This window comes from Silurus meridionalis, chromosome 8, assembly GCF_014805685.1.
Source record: "Silurus meridionalis isolate SWU-2019-XX chromosome 8, ASM1480568v1, whole genome shotgun sequence".
Classification (NCBI taxonomy): Eukaryota; Metazoa; Chordata; class Actinopteri; order Siluriformes; family Siluridae; genus Silurus; species Silurus meridionalis.
In genome coordinates this window covers 16157937-16178072 of record NC_060891.1, presented here as the reverse complement: position 1 = coordinate 16178072, position 20136 = coordinate 16157937, and the positions used below count along the sequence as shown (strand labels likewise).

Genomic DNA, 20136 nt, shown 5'->3' with positions numbered 1-20136 from the left:
GTTTTAACATCTTAAATTACCAGATAATCCTATTTGAAAGTTACTGCTCCCATGTGGCCATGTTCGAAAATGATCATTGCATTGTATGCATCGTTAAACCTGTCTGTAATAGGGTTACAGAGTCAAATGGAGAACCTTAAATGTTGAACATAAAGTGTGATATGCTGTTAATTTAAAAAACAGACTTTATAGAGAAATCACTCATATACCATCCATTCCACATAAGGATGATTAAGTAAAAAGATGTTTTTTTAAGAAGAATCCAGGGCTTTTTCCATGCCACTTGAATGAAAGTATTTGTGCAAAAGAAGACACAAATATATCATGTTGAAATGTACTTACATTTTGTGATGCCTACAGTATGCAGTATTGCAGTATATGCAGTATAAACCTCCTTCTAAATACTCTTAAGAATCGTGGAATAGGAAGGGTGTACTTATTGATTTCTTTTTTTGTTATTCAAAGTGTGTTTGTCAATGCTCTTAAATATAGTCACATTGTAATTTTTTAATGGTTTAGCTTGTTAAATTTAGTTCACTCATGATTTGCAACTAATAAACTTGTAACCAATCTATTTAATTAATTTGCAAATGTGCCTTACTGTAATAGCCTGGCTTTTGCTTTCTAATCTTTTGTACTTAAACACCAGGAAATATAGCACTGTGAATGAAGTGTTGTATAAATGATTTAACCCACCTCTGGCAATAAAAACTTCTTAGTGATCTCTCAATTATATGGTTGTAACCCCAACAATACCTTGACTACTTAACATATGTGCCACTCTGCCTCTTATTAAAAAGATTTTGCTCCAATCATAACTGAGAAGACTCTTGAAGCAATTCCTGATCACAGTTGATGCTGTCTTAACTGCTTTAGGCCTGAATGATGTTTTCAGGAATACAAGGCTATTCTACGCAAAGTTGGGGACCAAAAAAGCAATTCATTCGTTATAGCTTGTCCTTAAATATCATACCATCCAGGATCCAGGTTTTCCTCACTGAAAGGACTAGTATACATCCCACACCTTCATTATAAACACTGGTATTTCCTAGGTTTGTGTCATCACCCTGATTCTCATCAGTTCTTTACACAAGACTGTGTTGTCACCCATGTTGCCACACAAATCACTGAGGAATGGCTGAATGGCTATAGCAGAGGCTGTATTTCTGGAAAAGGCAGATGTATTTCGGCATGTTATTGATGACCCTCATGAGCTTCTATGGGTGTACAGTGGAGAGCATTCTAGCCTGCTGCATGGGATGCAGGTTGATAACTGCACTACAGAGGACAGGACATTGTTAGAGTGAGTGATCAGGAAAGAGTCCAGATCATCAATAGTATGGACACCAGAATGGAAAACAGTGTTATTAAAGACCCTCTCACCCTGTCCACTCACTATTTTCTCTTATAAAACCTGGTAATGTACAGATGCATTGCAGTCAGAACATTTGGACTTAGGGACAGCCTGTACCCCCAAGCTGTCAGATTCATCAACAACAGTCACCTACTACCACTTCTGCCTACATCTTCTCCTCACACAGACACAGAATATATTACATGTTCATGTTAGAGTTAGTAGTAAAAGACCATACCTCGCACACACACACTCATATTAAACTGTGCCATTACTATTTTACAAAAATAAAGTGGTGTATAAAACTAAGTGCACCTTTAATTCTTGCATAGGATTTAAGATGTTATGTAGCAGCCAGGTGCTGCTAATTAAAAGACCTTGAATAATTCATTATCAGCAAGTGTTACAACCCCTATAAAAGGCATCGTTTTAGCAGTTTGATGGTCTGGAGCATTCAGATGTGTCTTTTAGGAAATGTTATAAGGACATTGTTAAACCATATAAAGTTTATAATTCTACAGGATTATTAACGGGTGGAATACATTTAACCTTCCCAGGAGTGGATGTCCCAGCAATTTCACCCCAAGGTCAGACTGTGCAATGCTCACAGAAATTGCAAAAATAAAAAAGAAGAGTTAAATCTTAGTCTCTACAGGCTCAAAAGTCTCATCTCACCATATTATGGCTACAATATGACATTATAGCCATAATAAACCATACATTTGAAGGCAAATACTTTTTTCCTTTTACTCAAGTGAAAGTTTGAAGAGAGCACTTTTTTTACTGGAGTGATATTTTACCAAGTGTATCTGTACTTTATCTCAAGTACATGCTTTGTATACTTCGTCCACCACTGCTTTTTAAATCATAAGATAGATTTTCACACATGGTTTCACCATTTTGGCTTGAGATTTGTAAAAATAAATAAAAAGTGCTGTGGGAAAGTATTTGCTGTATATTTGTTTGCATATTTGTCACACCTAAATGATTCAGATGAAGAAAATGGTAATATTACACAAAGGTAAGCCGAGTAAATACAACATGTCGTTTTAAATTATGATTTCATCTATTAAGAGAAAAAACTGTTTAAATCTGCCTTGCAATAACTGGCAATGAGTCTTTCACATCACTGTGGAGGACCTTTGGCCCACTCTTCTTTGCACGATTGTTTCAATTCAGCACATTAGAGGGTTTTCAATCACAAACTGCCTGTTTGAGCCATTCAGAAGTGGGCTTGCTAGTGTGTTTTGGATCATTGTCCTGCTGCATAACCCAAGCATGCTGAGGTCTTCGAATAATTGACAGACTTTCTCCTACAGGATTTCTTGGTAGAATACAGAATCCATGGTTCCATCAATCATGGCAAACCAGGTCCTGAAACTGCAAAGCAGCCCCAGATCATCTCTCTACCACCACGATTGAATGTTGTTATGATGCTCATATTATGACATGCCAGGTGAAACGGGATGCACACCTTCCAGTAAGTTATACTTTTGTCTCATTAATCCACAGAATATTTGCCTAAAAATCTTGGGGAAAATCAGGATGTATGTTCTTTTTGTTCAGCAGTGGCTTTTGACTTGTAAATTTTATTATTGTTCAATTGTGAATCCTGACCTTAACTAAGGGAATTGAGGCATGTAACTCTTTATATGTTGTTCTGAGTTCTTTTATGAGTTATTGGATTGCTTTTTGAGATCTTTTTAGCTTTACTTCATCACACAGGTTCCATTTAAGGGATTTCTTGATGTAACAGGTCTGGCAGTAATCAGGCAGGAGAGAATTACTTTTTCACATAGGACCAGGAAGGTTTGGACAGCATTTTTTTCTTAATAAATGAAATAATCATTTAAAACTGTATATATTTTTAAATATCATTACATTTTGCTTGGTGATCTAAATCATTCAAGTGTGACAAATATGCAAAATACAGTATAGGTATACACTGTACTGTAAACTTAATGTAACAAACATTTGTTTAATGTTTAACCAACCTAACATTCTTTCTCCGGTGAGTTCTTACACAAATCTTTGGTCTAATTCTTGACAAAGCTATTTTATAGTTAAAGGGTACAAAAAAGGGCATTTTAATAGTTGGGTCAAAATAGATAGAGCGCTAAACAACAACAACTTTCTGATTTGTGATCCACATATTTAAACATTATTCTGAAAATACAATCATTATCAAATTTACAACTTTAACTTGTATTTTATTTTTACTTTCTTTCTTGTCACTGATCAAATGTTTATATTCCCATTTCCCACCAAAGTACCAGGCACCAGGGGTTTTGATATTGAATAAGCAACATTTTTTCTTGATTCTAGCTATTGTTTTTCTTATTTATTAATTCATCAATCCAATGCTTTCACCCTGGACTACTGCATTATATTTCATAGATTTTACTATTAAACAGTTTTATGACACCAAAATCCAAACTCAAAGTAACACTAAAGACTCTGGAAGCAACACATTAGTGGTCACCTTAACTTAGCAGGAGGTCACATCACTAACAGGAAGAATCCTGAAAAGTGTAAAATAAAGTAAAAGGCCCCAGTGAAATTATATTTTACATGTGATTTACCATTTACATGCCAGGAAATAAATATCTACAAAACACTAAGAAAGAAGGGAATGTTATTTATATTCAGAAGCATTACAAAACTTGCCAATATGGTCAAAACCAAGATAATGCTATTTTGTCTACAGCTGAGTGTGTGTGGCAAGAGAAGAAGCAAAGGGAAAATAACTGCTCCTGCTTCCACATATAGTTTTTATTAATTAAGACTGAAAAGGCCGATGTGACATTAGGAAAGTTTTATTAGAAACATCAGGTAAATAATTCTATAATACTATGAATAACAAGCATAAATAGCAGAACATTACACAAAATCTGTGTTTATACTCCACAAGCCAACATGTTTACATCTGGGGACTTTTCACTTCTGCCCTACATGAAGACTATGATAGAAAAAAAAGCTATTACATGTTGTCAGATAAAAGATATTTAGCTGGTGACTTGAGGCAACGCACCCATGTAGAATAAGCTACGGTGACAAATCTGCATTTGTAATCTTTATTTTTTCCACTTCAGGGGATTAGAGTAATTATTCAGAACTGGACAGGGACCCCATTACAGAACAGCAGGGCTTTTTCAAACAAAGTCTGTTAATAGAGCTCAGTTTACAGTCTGAAGCTTTTCCAAATCCAAACACAGTGGATATAACTGATCTGTTAATTACCAAGTCTGTCATTTATTAAATCAGGTGTGTTAGGAGTAAGAAGCACTTAAATTTGTGCATTTTGTGTGTTAACAACATAAAACAGATTTGAATTCAGATTAAGCCTCCTACAGATGTTACTTGTCTGAAGTAGAAGTAGTGACTGGTGCTTGTGAGTTTATGAAAAAGCTCTTAGGCCGCACTGGATACTGCAAGCTTCTTCAAGTGATCCATGAACACCTGCAAACTTACATCGTCTGTCAGGATGGGAGCACCCGACTCCTGCACACAGAGAGGAAAATATTCATTTATGAAGAACCCCAGAAAATGAGTGCAGTGATTAGCAGTGAGCATTAATAAGCATTAATAAGATTATCAATTTTTTTTTAAACATCCCATTGCACATTCAGTCTCTATTTGCTGCTATAATAACCTCTACTCTTATCCAATAGATTTTGGAGTGTGTGAGAAGATTCAAATTCTATAGCAGGCCACTCAAGATCTTCTCCTCCAATCCATATAAACAACATTTATATTGCTTGCACTGTGCACAAAGGCACTGTCATGCCGGAACAGATTTGGGTCTTCTAGCCAAAGTGAAGGGAAAAACTCAATGCTACTGCATTCAAAGACACTCTATACAATTATGTGCCTCCAGCTTTTGTGTAACAGATTGGAGAGACACCAGTTATGGCTGGGAAAATTAGATGTGCACATACTTTTGTCCAATCAGTGTAGGTCAAGTCCATTTACTTTAAGTTGAAAGGAAATTTAGACAGACATTATTCTAATGAATTCTAATCTGTATTACAAATATTTCAAAAATATACCTAATATGACAAATGTGCATAATATCTGACCCTACTTTGGAAGAGAAGTACTAATGCACTTACCTGGCCCCAAGCATACATGTTGTTATGGGTCTGAGAGGGGTTCACTTTGGACAGCAAGAATCGAGCCTGATAAAGGAAAAATAGAAAAGAAAAAAAAACAATCAGCATTGTGCTGCATGTAGTGCCATAATCTGATACATTAAACAAGGGCATTTCTGTAATACAGTGAAGGCAAGTGATTGAGCCATTACACTAGACTGATTATAAAGAACCATAAAGATGCTCTCTTTAAAACTGCAACCTCTCTGTAAACTCTCTTAGGATCAGTTATATAGAGCAATCATTTATATTTAAATGCATTTGAGAAATTGAATTGTAATTATTATACAGTTGCACTACAGTTCCTAGACATTGTAATAGAAAGCACTAAATGTAAAAAGGACAAAGTTTTCATGCCATCACAAGATTTACCTGGCTGCCGCCATGCTCAGTGTCAATATAACGAGGCATGGGGAAACGTGTATGCAGGATCTCCTGTGCGTCATCTACTGGCGCTTGTAGGAGGTGTCGGAAGTTTTCATACTCGGGCATGTCCTGGTAGCCAGCTTTCCTCCACTGAGCCACAGTCTGCAGGGAGAAAAACCACACCGCTATATAATGCGCTTTTAAGGCACATGTGTAATGACGCTCTTTTAATCGTAATATATTTATTAAGAATTTACTCATATGAAAGGAAACAACAAAACCTTTACACACAAACAAAGCTAGTGCATAGCCAATAATGTCTCACCAGCTTATACTAATGAGCAGAAAGGTTAGTGCATACCTCTCCATGGTATATAAGAATCTGGAAGAAAGTGTCCATCAGAAGGATTCGGTCTGGCAGAATGCTGCTGCTGTCCAATAGCACTGGCTACATGAGGAAAATTTTAACAAAAGTATAAATGCTTTTGTTTTTAATACAGGAAACTCACAATACAGATTTTAAGCTGCTTGGTGCACATCCATTTTTAGAACGTACTTATTGAGTCAATTTACCTAAACTTTCAATTTGTCTGACTGCATCATTTTACAAAATAATGCTACCCCCTACTGTCTCACCACACTCCTATCTATGCACAACATGTGGCACAGCTGGACAGATGCCTAACACACCTCAGTATTATGTATGCAATGTTTTAAAACCTGGTGTACCACTCGGAATCCCTCAACCTGACATTACTGAGAGTTTTCGCTGCCAGTTCAAACTGTGAAAATTACACACTTCAGCAGGAACTGGAACCAGGGATAGCAATTATTCTCGCCACACACACACACACACACACACACACACACGCACACGCACACGCACACGCACGTGCGCTTGAACATAATATCTAACTACGGTTTCAAAATAGATACAAGCTTTCGGATACACTCTGCCGGTGCTAAAAAAAAAAAATAATAATTCAAAGAAGAAAATCATCCATGGTAATGGAAAACAGGGTTTACTAATTAAACACAAGCACAGCCTGCAAGGAGTGATGAGAGACACCGGGCAATAATCTGTTGGGTCATGGGATTTAAGGTTTATCATCATTATGACAGTGCATTTCAGAAGCACTATAGAGTACCTCATATCTGAATATGTAATGGATTAGATAATGGTAGTAGACATCAATATAACATTAAGAATAATGAACCACCACATTTTATCTCTTATTAAACTACTAAATCTAAGTGAATTACAAGCTATACATCAGTAAATGTAAATGACACACGTCAACAAATAATTATGGGACTACCTCTGGGGGTCCATTGAAGGAGTAGGCATACAGAATTGGCTGAATCATGATGAGAGACTGGGTGAGATCCTGTCTCATAAAATGGTGTCTGTAGTAGGAGCTCTCATCAGGACTGTTGTTGAATACTTGTAGGAATGGAGACCTCCTCAGATGGAACATAAACTGATAAAAAAAATAGAAAAAAAAAAAAAAATCAATGAAACTGAAGCAGTCCAGAGGCCAGATGTGGGATAAATAAATCACAAAAGTTAGAGTCAGAGGTTTTATTCCTACCTGAGGATACAGAGAGAAGGTCTCAGAGAAACGGAATGAATTAGGGTCATCTTTGTGGTAATCTCCAAATTTCTGACACTGAAACAAAAACATTAATGGAGGTTTTAAATATTTGGGAACATTTTGGAAAATATTGTGGAGTGTGTAAAATCTTTAGGTTTTCAAATTTATGGGCAATCTATTTAGACTCTTCTCACCAGACGGATAAGCTGCCGATCCAGCCAGCGCAAGACATCTGGTCCCTCTTCTGATTCAGCTCTATAGACCGCCAGGCGAGCCATGAGGATGGCAGCAGCCTCCTGATCAAATGACGCAGAGATGTTCTGAATCTGCGTCTGAGCATCTGCCCAGCTAAAAAAGATAAGAAGAAATCACAACACTGACCTTAGCACATATTTTCATCAGTCTAAGGCACATTGGTTGACCTAATGCTGGCAGAATTTTATAGAAGTAAACAAACATGGATGCTGAGACAAGCAGGAAGGTCAATGACCATTAAGAAAATTACTCTTAGTGGAAAATGTATGGGCTCTAAAACCAGGGGTACATTTCAGAGAAGACATACCTCATGTTAACATTAGAGGATGAAACTGACCACAAATATTATAATATATATACATTGGGTTATACTGTAATATCTATTAAAAACTTGCAAACAAAGCAACAGTGCCAAAAAATGGCATGAGTTCACTAAATCTGCAGCTCAGCTGTTATAATAGTTGTAATAGCTAATGTGAATGAAAACAAAAAGAGGAACCAACTTTCTGGCGACGGTGGTGACTCTGATACGTTTCTGTCCACTGGAGTGCTGGTACTGGGTCACATATTGTACGGCACCTCGACCTCCCTGGGGGATTGGAGCATTGTGCTGCAAAAGACAAAAGAAAAAAAACATTTCCCCTCAGTAACAACCTTGACACTAAGTGTACTACCGGCAGGTTACATGAATAACATTAATTATCTAGTTACAATTGTGCAATGTCGCTAATGTAAAATTGTTTGGAAAAGTTTAAAGAACATGACACACAGTTCAAGATGTTGACTTGGCATGCAAATTTCTCAAGCTGTGGGATGTACTGGGCAAACAGATTAACAGGTACTGTTGTTAATGTCTTGGTGCCAGAACCACACACCTTTAGATGTCTTGTGAAGTAAATGTCTGAATAAGTTATATCTGTTTTAGCATCATACGAGGGACCTACAAATTAAGTGTCTTAATGTTTTAACTGATCTGTGCAGCCTATCCATACATATAACAAAATCAAGATGTGACACTACAAAACAGTCTGGCAACAGTGCAATAGAGCCTAATCTTCTAAATATAATTTTTACAGGCCCAAATAAATCATTCCAAATGTGAGGATGGCTGTAGATTTCAAAAGGCCCATAGCAGCTCTAACTTCCTTTTGATCAAAGAACCACACATCACTTCACTGATGTTAGTATGACATTCTACAGAAAAAGCAAATTAGCAGCTGGCAGACCCAAGTTCTGCTCTCTGCAATGCTAGAAGCAATGTTTTAGACCAAATACATGGCAAACTGCTAATTTATCAGTTAACAAATAGCAACTAAATATCTGACAGGACAAAAATGAGACTGCACTTTTAGTTTAAATGATTATGTGATCATATAGCAGCACATCAGCAGTCAATAAAGTTATTGCATATGTCACTGACTATCTGAAAATAAATAAACAAACAAAAACATTACATAAAATAAATGGACCAAACATCTGCAAATAATTGGAAATAAGACTTAAGCTTAGAGAATTGTACAGAGCAATAATTAAAGATTAAGTCTTAAACCGTTTTAGAGCCATGCTTCTTGCCAATTACCCTAACAACACTTGTGCATGAAGGCTCATTAACTTGCCAGTCAGTAGATACAGCAGTAAAAGGATATTAAATCTGGAGCTTCTTGTTTACAGAACAGCCTAGCTCTAGTCACTTGCCACAGCCTGTGTCCACCAGAGCTGTGCTCGTTAAATGTTGAAAATGTGTTGCTGTTAATAGTTTTGCCACATAAAGTGGCTTTGTTTGCTATGTTCAAAAAAGACAGGTTGAGAAAAGGAAGGCTAAGCTGACGCTCCCCACAGAGATTAGTGTGCTGAGAACGTTAATGACTACATTGGATCATCCAATCATGAGGCACAGCATGATGTCCACACCTGCATAACAGCCACCATCACTCTCTGGAGCTTTGACGCAACGTGGGATAACTTGATCATAAAATACGATTCTTTGTAGATGTACAACACAATGGCTGGGATTCACAGGAGTGCAACTGGGCTGCAGGTGTTAGAGGTTAGTAGTCTTAAATGCCTGTCTTCAGACATCTTTGTGAATTTAACAGGAGGGAGTTTCTACTAGCTTAGCAAAATGCAGTGGATAGAGGTGGCATATGCAGTTCTGATGATTAGTTCCAGCTTGTGCTCTGTGTGTGGGAACACCGTACTGCTCCTCCTGCTGCTGTCTGACAGGAGCCTACAGACAGAGACATGGACCCTGACGCTCAGTTTCAGCCTGAGTGATCTGGCACTCGGCCTCTCCACCATTCCTTTCGGAGCCTATAACAGCCTGTTCCGGCCACAGGGATATGCCAGCTCAGGTGCCTTGTGCCAAAGCAGTGCCTTTCTTTTCCTGCTGCTCCAATTGGCCTCAGTCCATTCACTTACCTGGGCCACCATTGACAAGTTTACAGAAATCTGCTTCGCTCTTAAATATGCACGAATCTTCAATGCCCGCAGAACCAGAGTGATCCTTGCCGTCATTTGGGTCTATTCACTCTTGAATGCATCCCTGCCGTTGCTGGGCTTTGGAAGCTATAGTTACATCAGCAGCAGTTTTCTCTGTGCTCCCACTTTTATACCTGCCAACACTTGCTTCAATATGCTCTTCATCGTGGTGGGTATCATCGTGCCCATTCTGGCAATGTGCTCCATGTATGGATACATAGTCTACATAGCCAGGAATCAAGTACGACGAGGGACATTTGTTTGCAATGAACTGCACTGTTTTTATGTGCCTGCCAACAATTATTTCAAGAGCTCCATTGTCATGGTGACCACCACAGGTAAGCAGCATGAGAAAAGATACAAGATTACTGGAAAATGCTGTTTTGTTTTTTTTTGGTAGAGTTTGACCATTGCCAGAATTCTCTGCATTGTTCCCTCATGCATATCATTGCTCCCCTACCCACAGACAGGCCGGACAAATAAGGACAAATCTTGTTTAAAAATAATAATAATAATAGTCATTAGTGTCTCTTTTGCATTTATATGTCTATAATATATATTCACTGCTCTCAGCCATTAGCATGCTACATTAAAATACACTGACCAAATAAGTGAAAACTCCTTAAACCATTTTCAAACAATTGAAAGCAGACAATACCAGCAAATAGACGTAGTCAAAGGCTAGCAAGAGCACAAGCAAGGTTACTAAAAACAACAAAATGATCACACAGGCAACAAGTGAGCATACCAGTAATCTATGATCCCAATGGTTACAAAAAAAAAATCTGCCCTGCTCTTAATTATTAACTGAATCACATGAACTGTGTATGTTAACAGTGTGTCTGCTCATTTGCTGGCTGCCATACATCACCATCTGCTTCTATGAGACTCTGACAGGGAAAGAAAGTCCTCAAGTCGCCTCCGCTATAGCCACCTGGCTAGTGCTTTTCACCTCCACACTGAACCCATGGATCAACTCGATGTCGCAGACGTAAGCAAGAGTCACTTAAGTTTGTCTGATAACAAAATCACCCATTGTGTAGAAAATAAAATTAAATCTGCCTAAATGTATTTGAAGGTCTGAACTGTGTTTACCTTTTCATGTAGGCATAATAATGATAACAATAACAGAAACTTGCTAGAGATATCTAAACACGTCAGAATGCTAACAAAATAAAGATTAGTAATGACTTTTGTGCATTGTGTGTATTAAGTGTATTAAGTGCATTAAGTAGTGTCTTGTGTATCAGGTTTCACAGAACAGAAGTGCTTAAACACAAAATGGCTCTGTATGCACTTTCCCGAGAGTGTAATACGCGGCCCCTCGTGCTGATACTGTGCTTTGTTCACAGGTCGATTAGCTGAGTGCTCTCTATTAGATAATATTTAAATGTTTAAAAGTAGTGAAAAAGCATGATATTTTGATAGGCGGAATATTTCCCCACCACATTGGCACACAGTACTCAGCCACAGCTGCTTTTCTAGATCATCTCAACAATGCCAGGAATAATAAATGTCATTAATGTAGAACATTACATAATCTAAAATGTTATAGCTTAATTTTTTTAATGGGTGGGAATGCTTCCATCTTGCTAAGAACTGCATAAGATCAGCCAGAAAATAATCCCCCCCAAAAAACAGTGTTTTCTTCCCTTCACTAGGCACAGGTTTGCATTTGTTTATAGCCAAATGTCTCTATATAAAATGGCATGTTGCCTAAATAAGCTGATAAAAGATTCTGTGAAAGAATGACAATTTGTGAAGATACATGTGGGTGGTTAATCATGACCTTGTTCCTTTTAGGAGATACAGAGTCGCCCTGCAGAGGAGTGTAAATAAAATCTGTCAGAGAACACACAAGAACTCATCCTCCAAAAGCATGGACACTGGCAGAGAGAGTCGCAATTGTCCCCCCTCAGTGTCCGATGCACCTCAAGCACTACAAGTACACACTGACCCTGTGAATGAGCCTGAAGAGTGCTGAGCGTGCTTTCCTACATCTGGCTGCTGTGTGAATCGGAGACCATAAAGAAAGTGCTAAAGAAAATTAATACCTTTTTTATGGGAACCACAGTAACTAACTGGGCATTGGAGACGTCCGAAACATATATCGGCCCCTTTTGGTGTTTTTTTCTGTTTCAATGAATTACAACCTCAAAAACTTTTTTTTTTTTTTATGTAATGGATCTAACAAAATAGTCCAAATTGCTAAAGTGGAATGAAAAGATACCTTGATTAAAAAAAATAGAAAAAGGAAGAAAAAAAAATGAAAATGCAGGTGCATATGTACCCCTAAATACAATCTGGTCTAACCAATTAACTTCAGAAGCAACAAGAAGTCACAATGTCAGTATAAATACGACTGTTTTGAAAGACCTCTGAGTCTGCAACACTACTACGCAAGCAACATGAACTGATCAAGGTCTTATTGGATTAAAGATTTATAAGAAAATAAATCTAAACTAACTTTGAATATCCAAAAGAGCCCCAATAAATCCATTAAAACAAAATGGTATAATTATAGTACCAAGAGATGGCTGCCCACCTTAACTCTCAGACCAGGCAAGGAGGACATTAATCAGACATTCAGGAATAATTTAAAAGATAAACCAGAGCCACAAAGACTCACAGTGGAGTCATTAGCAGCACATTAAAAATTCAACATATTTTCCTTCAAAGTGGTGGACGTGTTGTGTAAATCAAATAGTACAATTTTTTTTTTTTTTTTTTATCAGGTATAAAGCTGGGTTGTATTGTGGGGGAAAAATATTTAAAAAGGTTAATACTTTTACATGGCACTGCAGAGAGACATGTTGCAAAGAAAATGTTTCTAAGAAAAAATATTTTCCTTTTTTTCCAAGAATATTAAAAAATTTGATTTCCCTGGGATTTTTATATATGAACTTTATATATACTTATGAATGTAAAAAATGTTGCTCTAATTAAAATGCTTGAACAGCTAAATTAAGTCTGTTTGTTTTCATAAGTAAATCTTTGATTCTTATTGAGTATTACCATAGAATTATTCTGTTGCAACATTATAAAAGAGAAGACTATAACAAAAAAAAAAGGTGTCTGGTATGACTAATAAATGAATTACTAGACATGCTATATAGCAAAAAGAAATGCAGAGAGGCTTGAGCAGATATTTGTTTCTTGATAGGTTCTGCCCTCTAGTGAATCCGCTTAACATAACACATGCAATATCTGAAATGACTTTGCTGCCTTACTCATTTGTCATATTTGCTTAAAAGTACAATTTTAAATTAGACTGTACATTGCAGGTGTCCCTGTCCTTCTTACCAGGCCAACTTAGAGAAAACAACAATCAACATAATCATATAAGTACATGGTCTGTTGATAAAAATGAGACCAACACTGCACATACCTGATTGACAACTTCAAAGTAAACTGCTAGCGTGGTGTTGGGGTCCAAACCACAAATCTTCCACTGGCATGTACCACCTGTTCCTATCTCCTGAAATAAGCAGATAACAAAACAATAAATAAATAAATAACAGGTAAGAGCTATTTCAGTAACAATACAAGATCTGCTGATGTCACCAAGAAAACAACCTTTCATCCACTTGCTGTTTTGATTAAACGAGCATTTGACATTTGTTGTAATCAGACGTTCAACTCACATTTTCTGACACGCATGCTCCTTTGGCATTCAGGGAGACACATGGTCCAATTGCTCCAGAGATCTTAATCTCTCTTGATGTCTGAAATATGAATGGTGGTTAGGAATGTTGACCACTTTTATACAACATGGAGACATTGATAATAAAGCATATGATGCTAAGACCCTACCTTAATCTCTAGAGTCCCAGCAAAGGCCATTTTAAAAGATCCTTGCACATCCTTATTGAAAACCCTCTGGAAAGTTTGCTTGAACAGGGATGTGTTGAAAGAGTCTGCCATCACCATATAACCCCTGCAACACAATTGGGATTATTATATAAAAATTATTACAATGAAGAACATTCCACAAAGCATTTCATTATGAAAAGAAATTTTTCACATTCAAACTAAACTGTTTGTAATGTTGATGTAATACAAACTCAAAGCCTCTATAAACGTATATGATGTTAGAAAAGATCCATCAATCCAATTATAATGTTATAGAACAACAGAATTGGATGTTATATGTCCTGCATTCTCACCCTGTGTAGTTGGTGCAACACTTCATCTCTGCCAATCCAGTCTGATCCAAGGCACAGGCATAAATGTCAATGATGTGACCATTGGCTGCAGCTCTGTTTGCCAAGGCTTCATAGTGCTACAAGGATACAATGCAAAATCAAGCTCACAATTCTAGGTCATCCAGCAGAGTCAACACTGTTGTGTTATCTATGCTTATATCTTGCGAATGATAACGAGCTACAACTTTATCCAAATGCTGATTCTAGTAACTCACTTTGGTGGCTTTTTTCATAAATTTTGCATTGTCTTTCTCAATGTCATGCCAGGATCGAATGGGTATCTTTAGCTCATCTCCAACCACCATGCCTGGGCCTTGGGTAGCTGGGCCACCAATAAAGGTCATTATTCGAGCCCCTGTGTTTGGGAAAGTGCACTACAAAGAAAGAGCAGGAAAAATTAATTAACAATAGATTATCATGACAAACTGTACTTAAATAGACAGATAAATGAATCCTTAATCATGCCTCTTGTCAAAAACATTCTTGAGCAAGGTCCTCAACTGTCTGTACACCTGAGGGCTGTATCATGTCTGACCGTACAATCTGACCCCAGCTACTAATCTAGCTGAGACATGTGAAGAATATAATTTCAATATACTGTACTATATATGTGATTAAGGCTTTTCTAATACAAACATCAACTATGAAATACACAGTTCATAGCTACCTTTATTTATATTAAAATCTTTAAAAATGTACTTAAACTGATATACATTGTATCTTGAAAAAGCATTATGAAGTACAATAATGATGATATCACCCAGAGCCTGCGAATAGAAATAGTAAAAACAGCTTTCAAAAGATGACACTTACCTCTAACAGTCCAACAGCAATAGATAAAGCTACTCCTAATGATCTGAGGGGCCGTTTACCCTGGGTGACAGGCCAGGGGTCTTTTTGCAGCTCTCCCAGGAGATCAGTCAAGTTCATATCAATCTTCTGCACCGGCTGCAGGAATCTAAGCACAAGTCCATTCGTTCATATGTAATTGTATACCATGATATAAACCAACCAATGTTCAGCTCTAATACATTTTAGAAATTGACTGCAGTTTTATGAGATTCTTGTTAAGCCTTTGTTAGGCCTAGAACATATTTTAAGCTGTAAAAACCTGACCAAAAAATATTTGTTTGATTATGACAAGTAGTTATGCCACATGAAAAATGTTACATACCTGTTAGATGGTGGAGCTTGGGGTTGTTGTGGTCCACGACCTGCTTGAGCCGCAGATTGTTTGCTCAGACCAAGCATTTCCTGCACACATGATCAGAACACTGAGAACCAGAGACCTCATTACCCTCAATCTAAAACTGATAATGATATGTACTGTTGATTGTAAAAAAACATTTCAGGGTTTCTATTCACTTAATACCCAAAATATATCTGAAATATTTATCAGATTTTATTGATTAAAATGAATTACAAAAATTGCTTTTTGATAATTGCATTTTCTATAAGATCATTATCTGACAAACTAATATCTTTATATAAATAGAAGAAGCATTTACCTGTAGCTGCTTGGCAGTGAGGTCTTTGGTTCCTCTGAAAACATAGCTTTTAGAGATGCCCTCACAGCCCAGCTCATGTACCTGCACCATGCGGCCAAATGTGATGAGACCTACTAAGGCTGTAGGGGGCAGAAGACTGAGAGACATCTGCAGAGATTCCTTCAGAGCTTGCAGATCTTCATCTTCCATACATGTGTCCACCACATAAAGAAAGGTCAGGGGCATCTGAGGACCTCTCTGTGGGTGCAAAATTAAAGTTAAATGCTGTGGAAAATTCTGCAGTATTTCTTTTTTATTTTTTTAACACTGCTCATGTTTCTTTGTAGAACTAAATCCTAACCAGTGTAAAATAACTCATACCGAGTCTAATAATTTAATGTAAAAATGATCACAAGCTGTATTATATGGCATTTTGAAAGTTGGCCTCAGGCACAAGTCGAGAACAACATCAACAACCTATTCTAAAACCTGGGCTTGTTTAATTTCCACACAAGCATAATATAACTTTGTGCTTATCTATCTGCTGAGAAAACAATATCCAATCAAAAGTAGTAGAAGAACACTGAAAACCAGGCCTTACATATGTATAGGTGTAGAAGCTATAAACATGAGAATTTATCTTAATTTATGAACCATAGTAGCAAAAACTACAAAGGCAACTCCTCATTCCAATGAAAGGCTTTTTCACTTCACTGTGAATTAAAATTGGCACAAGCCAGTGAGGCAGGTGGTGTTTGAGTACATGGGTGTGACGACAGAAACAAAGCTGGCTGAAATAGTTCTTTAAATAGCAATGACGATGTTAGTCACGTCAGTCTAAAAATGTCTACAAACACAAATTGCTCAGCAGTCGTCACTACTACACTTTGAATATGCATGGCATGTCAAAAATGTATTGTGATGTTCAAATGCTCTAATAAACACGGTTGCTAGGCATTGTTAACCTTACACTGTGCATGTGCATTTGACTTGTACACAATTTGACTTGTACACAATACACTAAAACTCTGACTACAACATCCATGTAGTTTAGGTCGAGCTTTCACTGACAGGCATTCTATCAGACACACTGGTGTGGTAAAAGGTGTGTTGATTTTTTAAAACTTGAAATGTATAATAGCATTAGCTTTAAGTCAATAGAAGAGACTTACCTGCACTACATATTCAATGGTGGAGAACTGTGGAAGCAGTTCAGCTGGCTGGTTCACCTCTGATATTCCAGCATAGGTTGGAGGAAACTAAAAAGGATTTACATTACAAATGTCAATTTAAAAACGGCAGCCTCCAATAATTTAATGCTTGATGCGATCACTGTTCATTATCAGAGCCCTTACCTGGTTTCTTTGATAACAGAAATTGCAAGCCCACAGTTTTGCTCTATAATCCACTTGGCTGAATGAAAGAGAAAACATTTTTACTGAGAAAGAAATTTATTATTTTGACTATTTCGCAGAGTAACAAAGTAATAATGGGCAGTATTTGTGTGATTTTACTTGTTGAACCACAGTACTGGGTTTCTGCAGGTTTTAAACTTAAGACTTTTTAAGACCTATTTAAGACCATTAAGAATTCAACTTGACATATCACAACATCAAAAACACAAACAAATGTTGTTAACCAAGCCCTAAATAAATTTTTTTCAAGCCAACGATTGCTAAAACTGCTGAAAAATAAAATCCGTTTTACATCAATGTACAATCCAGGAGAGATTTGTGCTAATAACAGATAGCTGATTGGCTGTTACGTGTTGGTCTCATTTGTAGTTGTAATACATCGATTTACATTTGGATTAGCGAAAGAAGGAACTACAACACAACAGAAACCAACAAAGACATTCTGAAGTGCTGAAGGAGCATTTCAATGAGCATTAGATAATAAAAATATTTAATACCTAGTACAGGGAATTAAGACTTTTCAAGGACTAAAATTTAGATTTTTTACTTTTTTAGACCCTGTGTTAACCCTTCAGTACTCCGAGTACTCTAAGTGAACCTCACGCAGAATACCTATGTAACAGACATTTCAGTAAAGGCACATTTCCACAATGCGCAATTTCATTTCAGGACAAACGAAGCAAAAGCTGCATATTTTGTGCTTTGGCCTTCTTCAAATGCACACATATCAAAAGTACCGTAGACAATCATCTTACAATGCATTATAGATATTTTACACACTGTATTATGCCACTCTGTGGTCTCCAGTATAATATGGCACATGACAGAAGAGACAGGGCTGCGCTAACAAAGCTCTAAGCAACCTTTAGACAAACAGCAACACTTTATAAATATTTAAAAAGAACCAGCAGTTTGTGGACAGATTTTCATACGTAAACTCAATTCAGTAAGCAGGTGAGACAATGAGGAGACAGACTCCTTACTCACCATAGAGGATTGAGAACGGCTCGGCAGGTGGCACGACTACACAGCACCGGCTCGTACTGTATAGGTGGCAGATCCGGACGCTCTTTCAGTGGGGTAAAGAGAGAGGCCACAGGCACTACCATACGCGTGGCCTCCAGTCGACTGGAGGGCCAAACGTTCCAGCTGAACCGTACTCCATCGCGGTCTTCGTTCTGCTGAATAAACTCCGGGAAGGTTGTCATTGCGCCCTCTGGGAACTATGTACTGTGAAGAGAGTGTAATCAAGAATAAACTGAACTGAAGCAGCGAGGCTGAAGTTAAAAGCACATACCAAGCAGCACACGTCAGCACCATATGTCACAAATGTGACGCCTGACGTGTGATCAAAAGAGAGCGTATTAAAAAAATGACAGATAAATGGTCTTCCGCTGACGTCACGATGACAACCAAGCTGAACTTTCAACTCTGACGCAACGCCAGATATCATGTTGGATGCTTGTTGTAGTTTTATCCAAAGGTTGAATTCCTACCTCATTATTTGAAACGCAACAGGCTTTTCTGATCATATAATTGGTATTATCTACAACACTATATGTAACTACATTACCCACTACACCTTGCACATGCGCCTCCAGTCTCTAAACTTGCATAGTGCGCAAACACTTGATAATAAAAAAAAGCTAGTCAGTAGCAAACCTGTAAATCGCTGTAAATATTAAAATATGTTTATAAACAGCTTAAAAAAACCTGACGGGTCTGTGTATACAAGTAGGTCAGTCATTAGAATGCCGCTGCTAACTAGCCACATTAGCGACGTTCACATTAACATCGACAACTAAACAGCAAAGCACAATATTAACATCTCATTTAACCAGTTACTAGAATCTAATTTTAAATATATGCAAATATACTTGGAAGATTAAAAAAAAAAGCCATCGGCTACTTTGCCACATCACCACCACCCTTCGGTTAAAGAGCCGTTTTCGCTAGCGAAAGACCGGTGTATGAGGACTGGCAGAAACACACCCGATACTCGTTTATGTGACCTCTTAACTGCTGACTACATACACTTAAAACATCAGGATAACATTTTATATGATCATATCTGGTTCTTACCCAAATATAACATGACAGTAAGGTTTAGTTCGGTAAATAATGAACATACCTTTACAGCGGCTTCTCGGAGGCGCTCCTCGGGCGGACTGTGCTGATGCGCTGACGTAGCAAACATGGCGGAAACGGGGCTGCCACGTCATGACAGAGCTGCAGAGGAGGAGCTGATTCGGCCTGCTTCACGTCAGCCCTAGATTAACTCCTTCACCCCCAGCGCCATGAACACACTTATCAGATTACACCACCCGACACTTATTCTCAATCCTAATGCAAACGCTTTATCCTCCTCATGTTGCTGCGAGATTCAGAACCCAAGCCTGGGACACTGGGCGGTACCCCTGAATTGAATACTAGTTCACTGCCGAGCACCATGCACACACATTATTCACATCCGGGGCAACTTTTAGAAGCACACCACTATTTAGCAGGTTGAAGAAAAAACATTAAAACGTATCACAGCACCACAGGAACCTGTGCAGAAACTCACACACCCATGCTCAGGATCAAACCCAGGCGCTATGAGGTGCTCATGATTCAGAACCTATCCCAGGGACACTGGCTGTTAACATGAATACACCCTGGATTCATGTTATAGTCCATTGCAGAGCACCATGCACACATTCACTTAAAAACTGACACACGCATAGAGTATCCCAAGCTCAGAATCAATCCTAAGAGATGTGAGGTGCCTCAAATGTCTACCAGGAACACTGAGACAAAAAAAGAAAAGAAAAAAAAACATAGCAACAAA

The 20136-nt window shown here is 37.7% G+C and overlaps 2 protein-coding genes across 2 annotated transcripts; one reads left to right on the top strand and one right to left on the bottom strand.

Moving 5' to 3' along the window:
• Positions 1-4154: 4154 nt before the first annotated feature.
• On the bottom strand, positions 4155-19602 carry sec23a (Sec23 homolog A, coat complex II component). Its single transcript, XM_046855020.1, has 20 exons — positions 19438-19602; positions 18294-18536; positions 17247-17304; positions 17064-17150; positions 15913-16149; positions 15579-15658; positions 15218-15362; positions 14620-14778; positions 14366-14481; positions 14013-14136; positions 13844-13924; positions 13588-13677; positions 8225-8331; positions 7661-7814; positions 7464-7541; positions 7191-7352; positions 6233-6319; positions 5878-6033; positions 5467-5532; positions 4155-4855 (listed from the first exon to the last, which is right to left on the bottom strand). The coding sequence occupies exons 2-20, from the start codon at positions 18512-18514 to the stop codon at positions 4766-4768; spliced, it is 2298 nt and encodes a 765-aa protein (XP_046710976.1). The 5' UTR covers positions 18515-18536; positions 19438-19602; the 3' UTR covers positions 4155-4765.
• LOC124389627 (adenosine receptor A3) lies at positions 8339-13575 on the top strand. The gene is made up of 3 exons (XM_046855026.1): positions 8339-10537; positions 11037-11190; positions 12003-13575. The coding sequence occupies exons 1-3, from the start codon at positions 9844-9846 to the stop codon at positions 12181-12183; spliced, it is 1029 nt and encodes a 342-aa protein (XP_046710982.1). The 5' UTR covers positions 8339-9843; the 3' UTR covers positions 12184-13575.
• Positions 19603-20136: the final 534 nt, after the last annotated feature.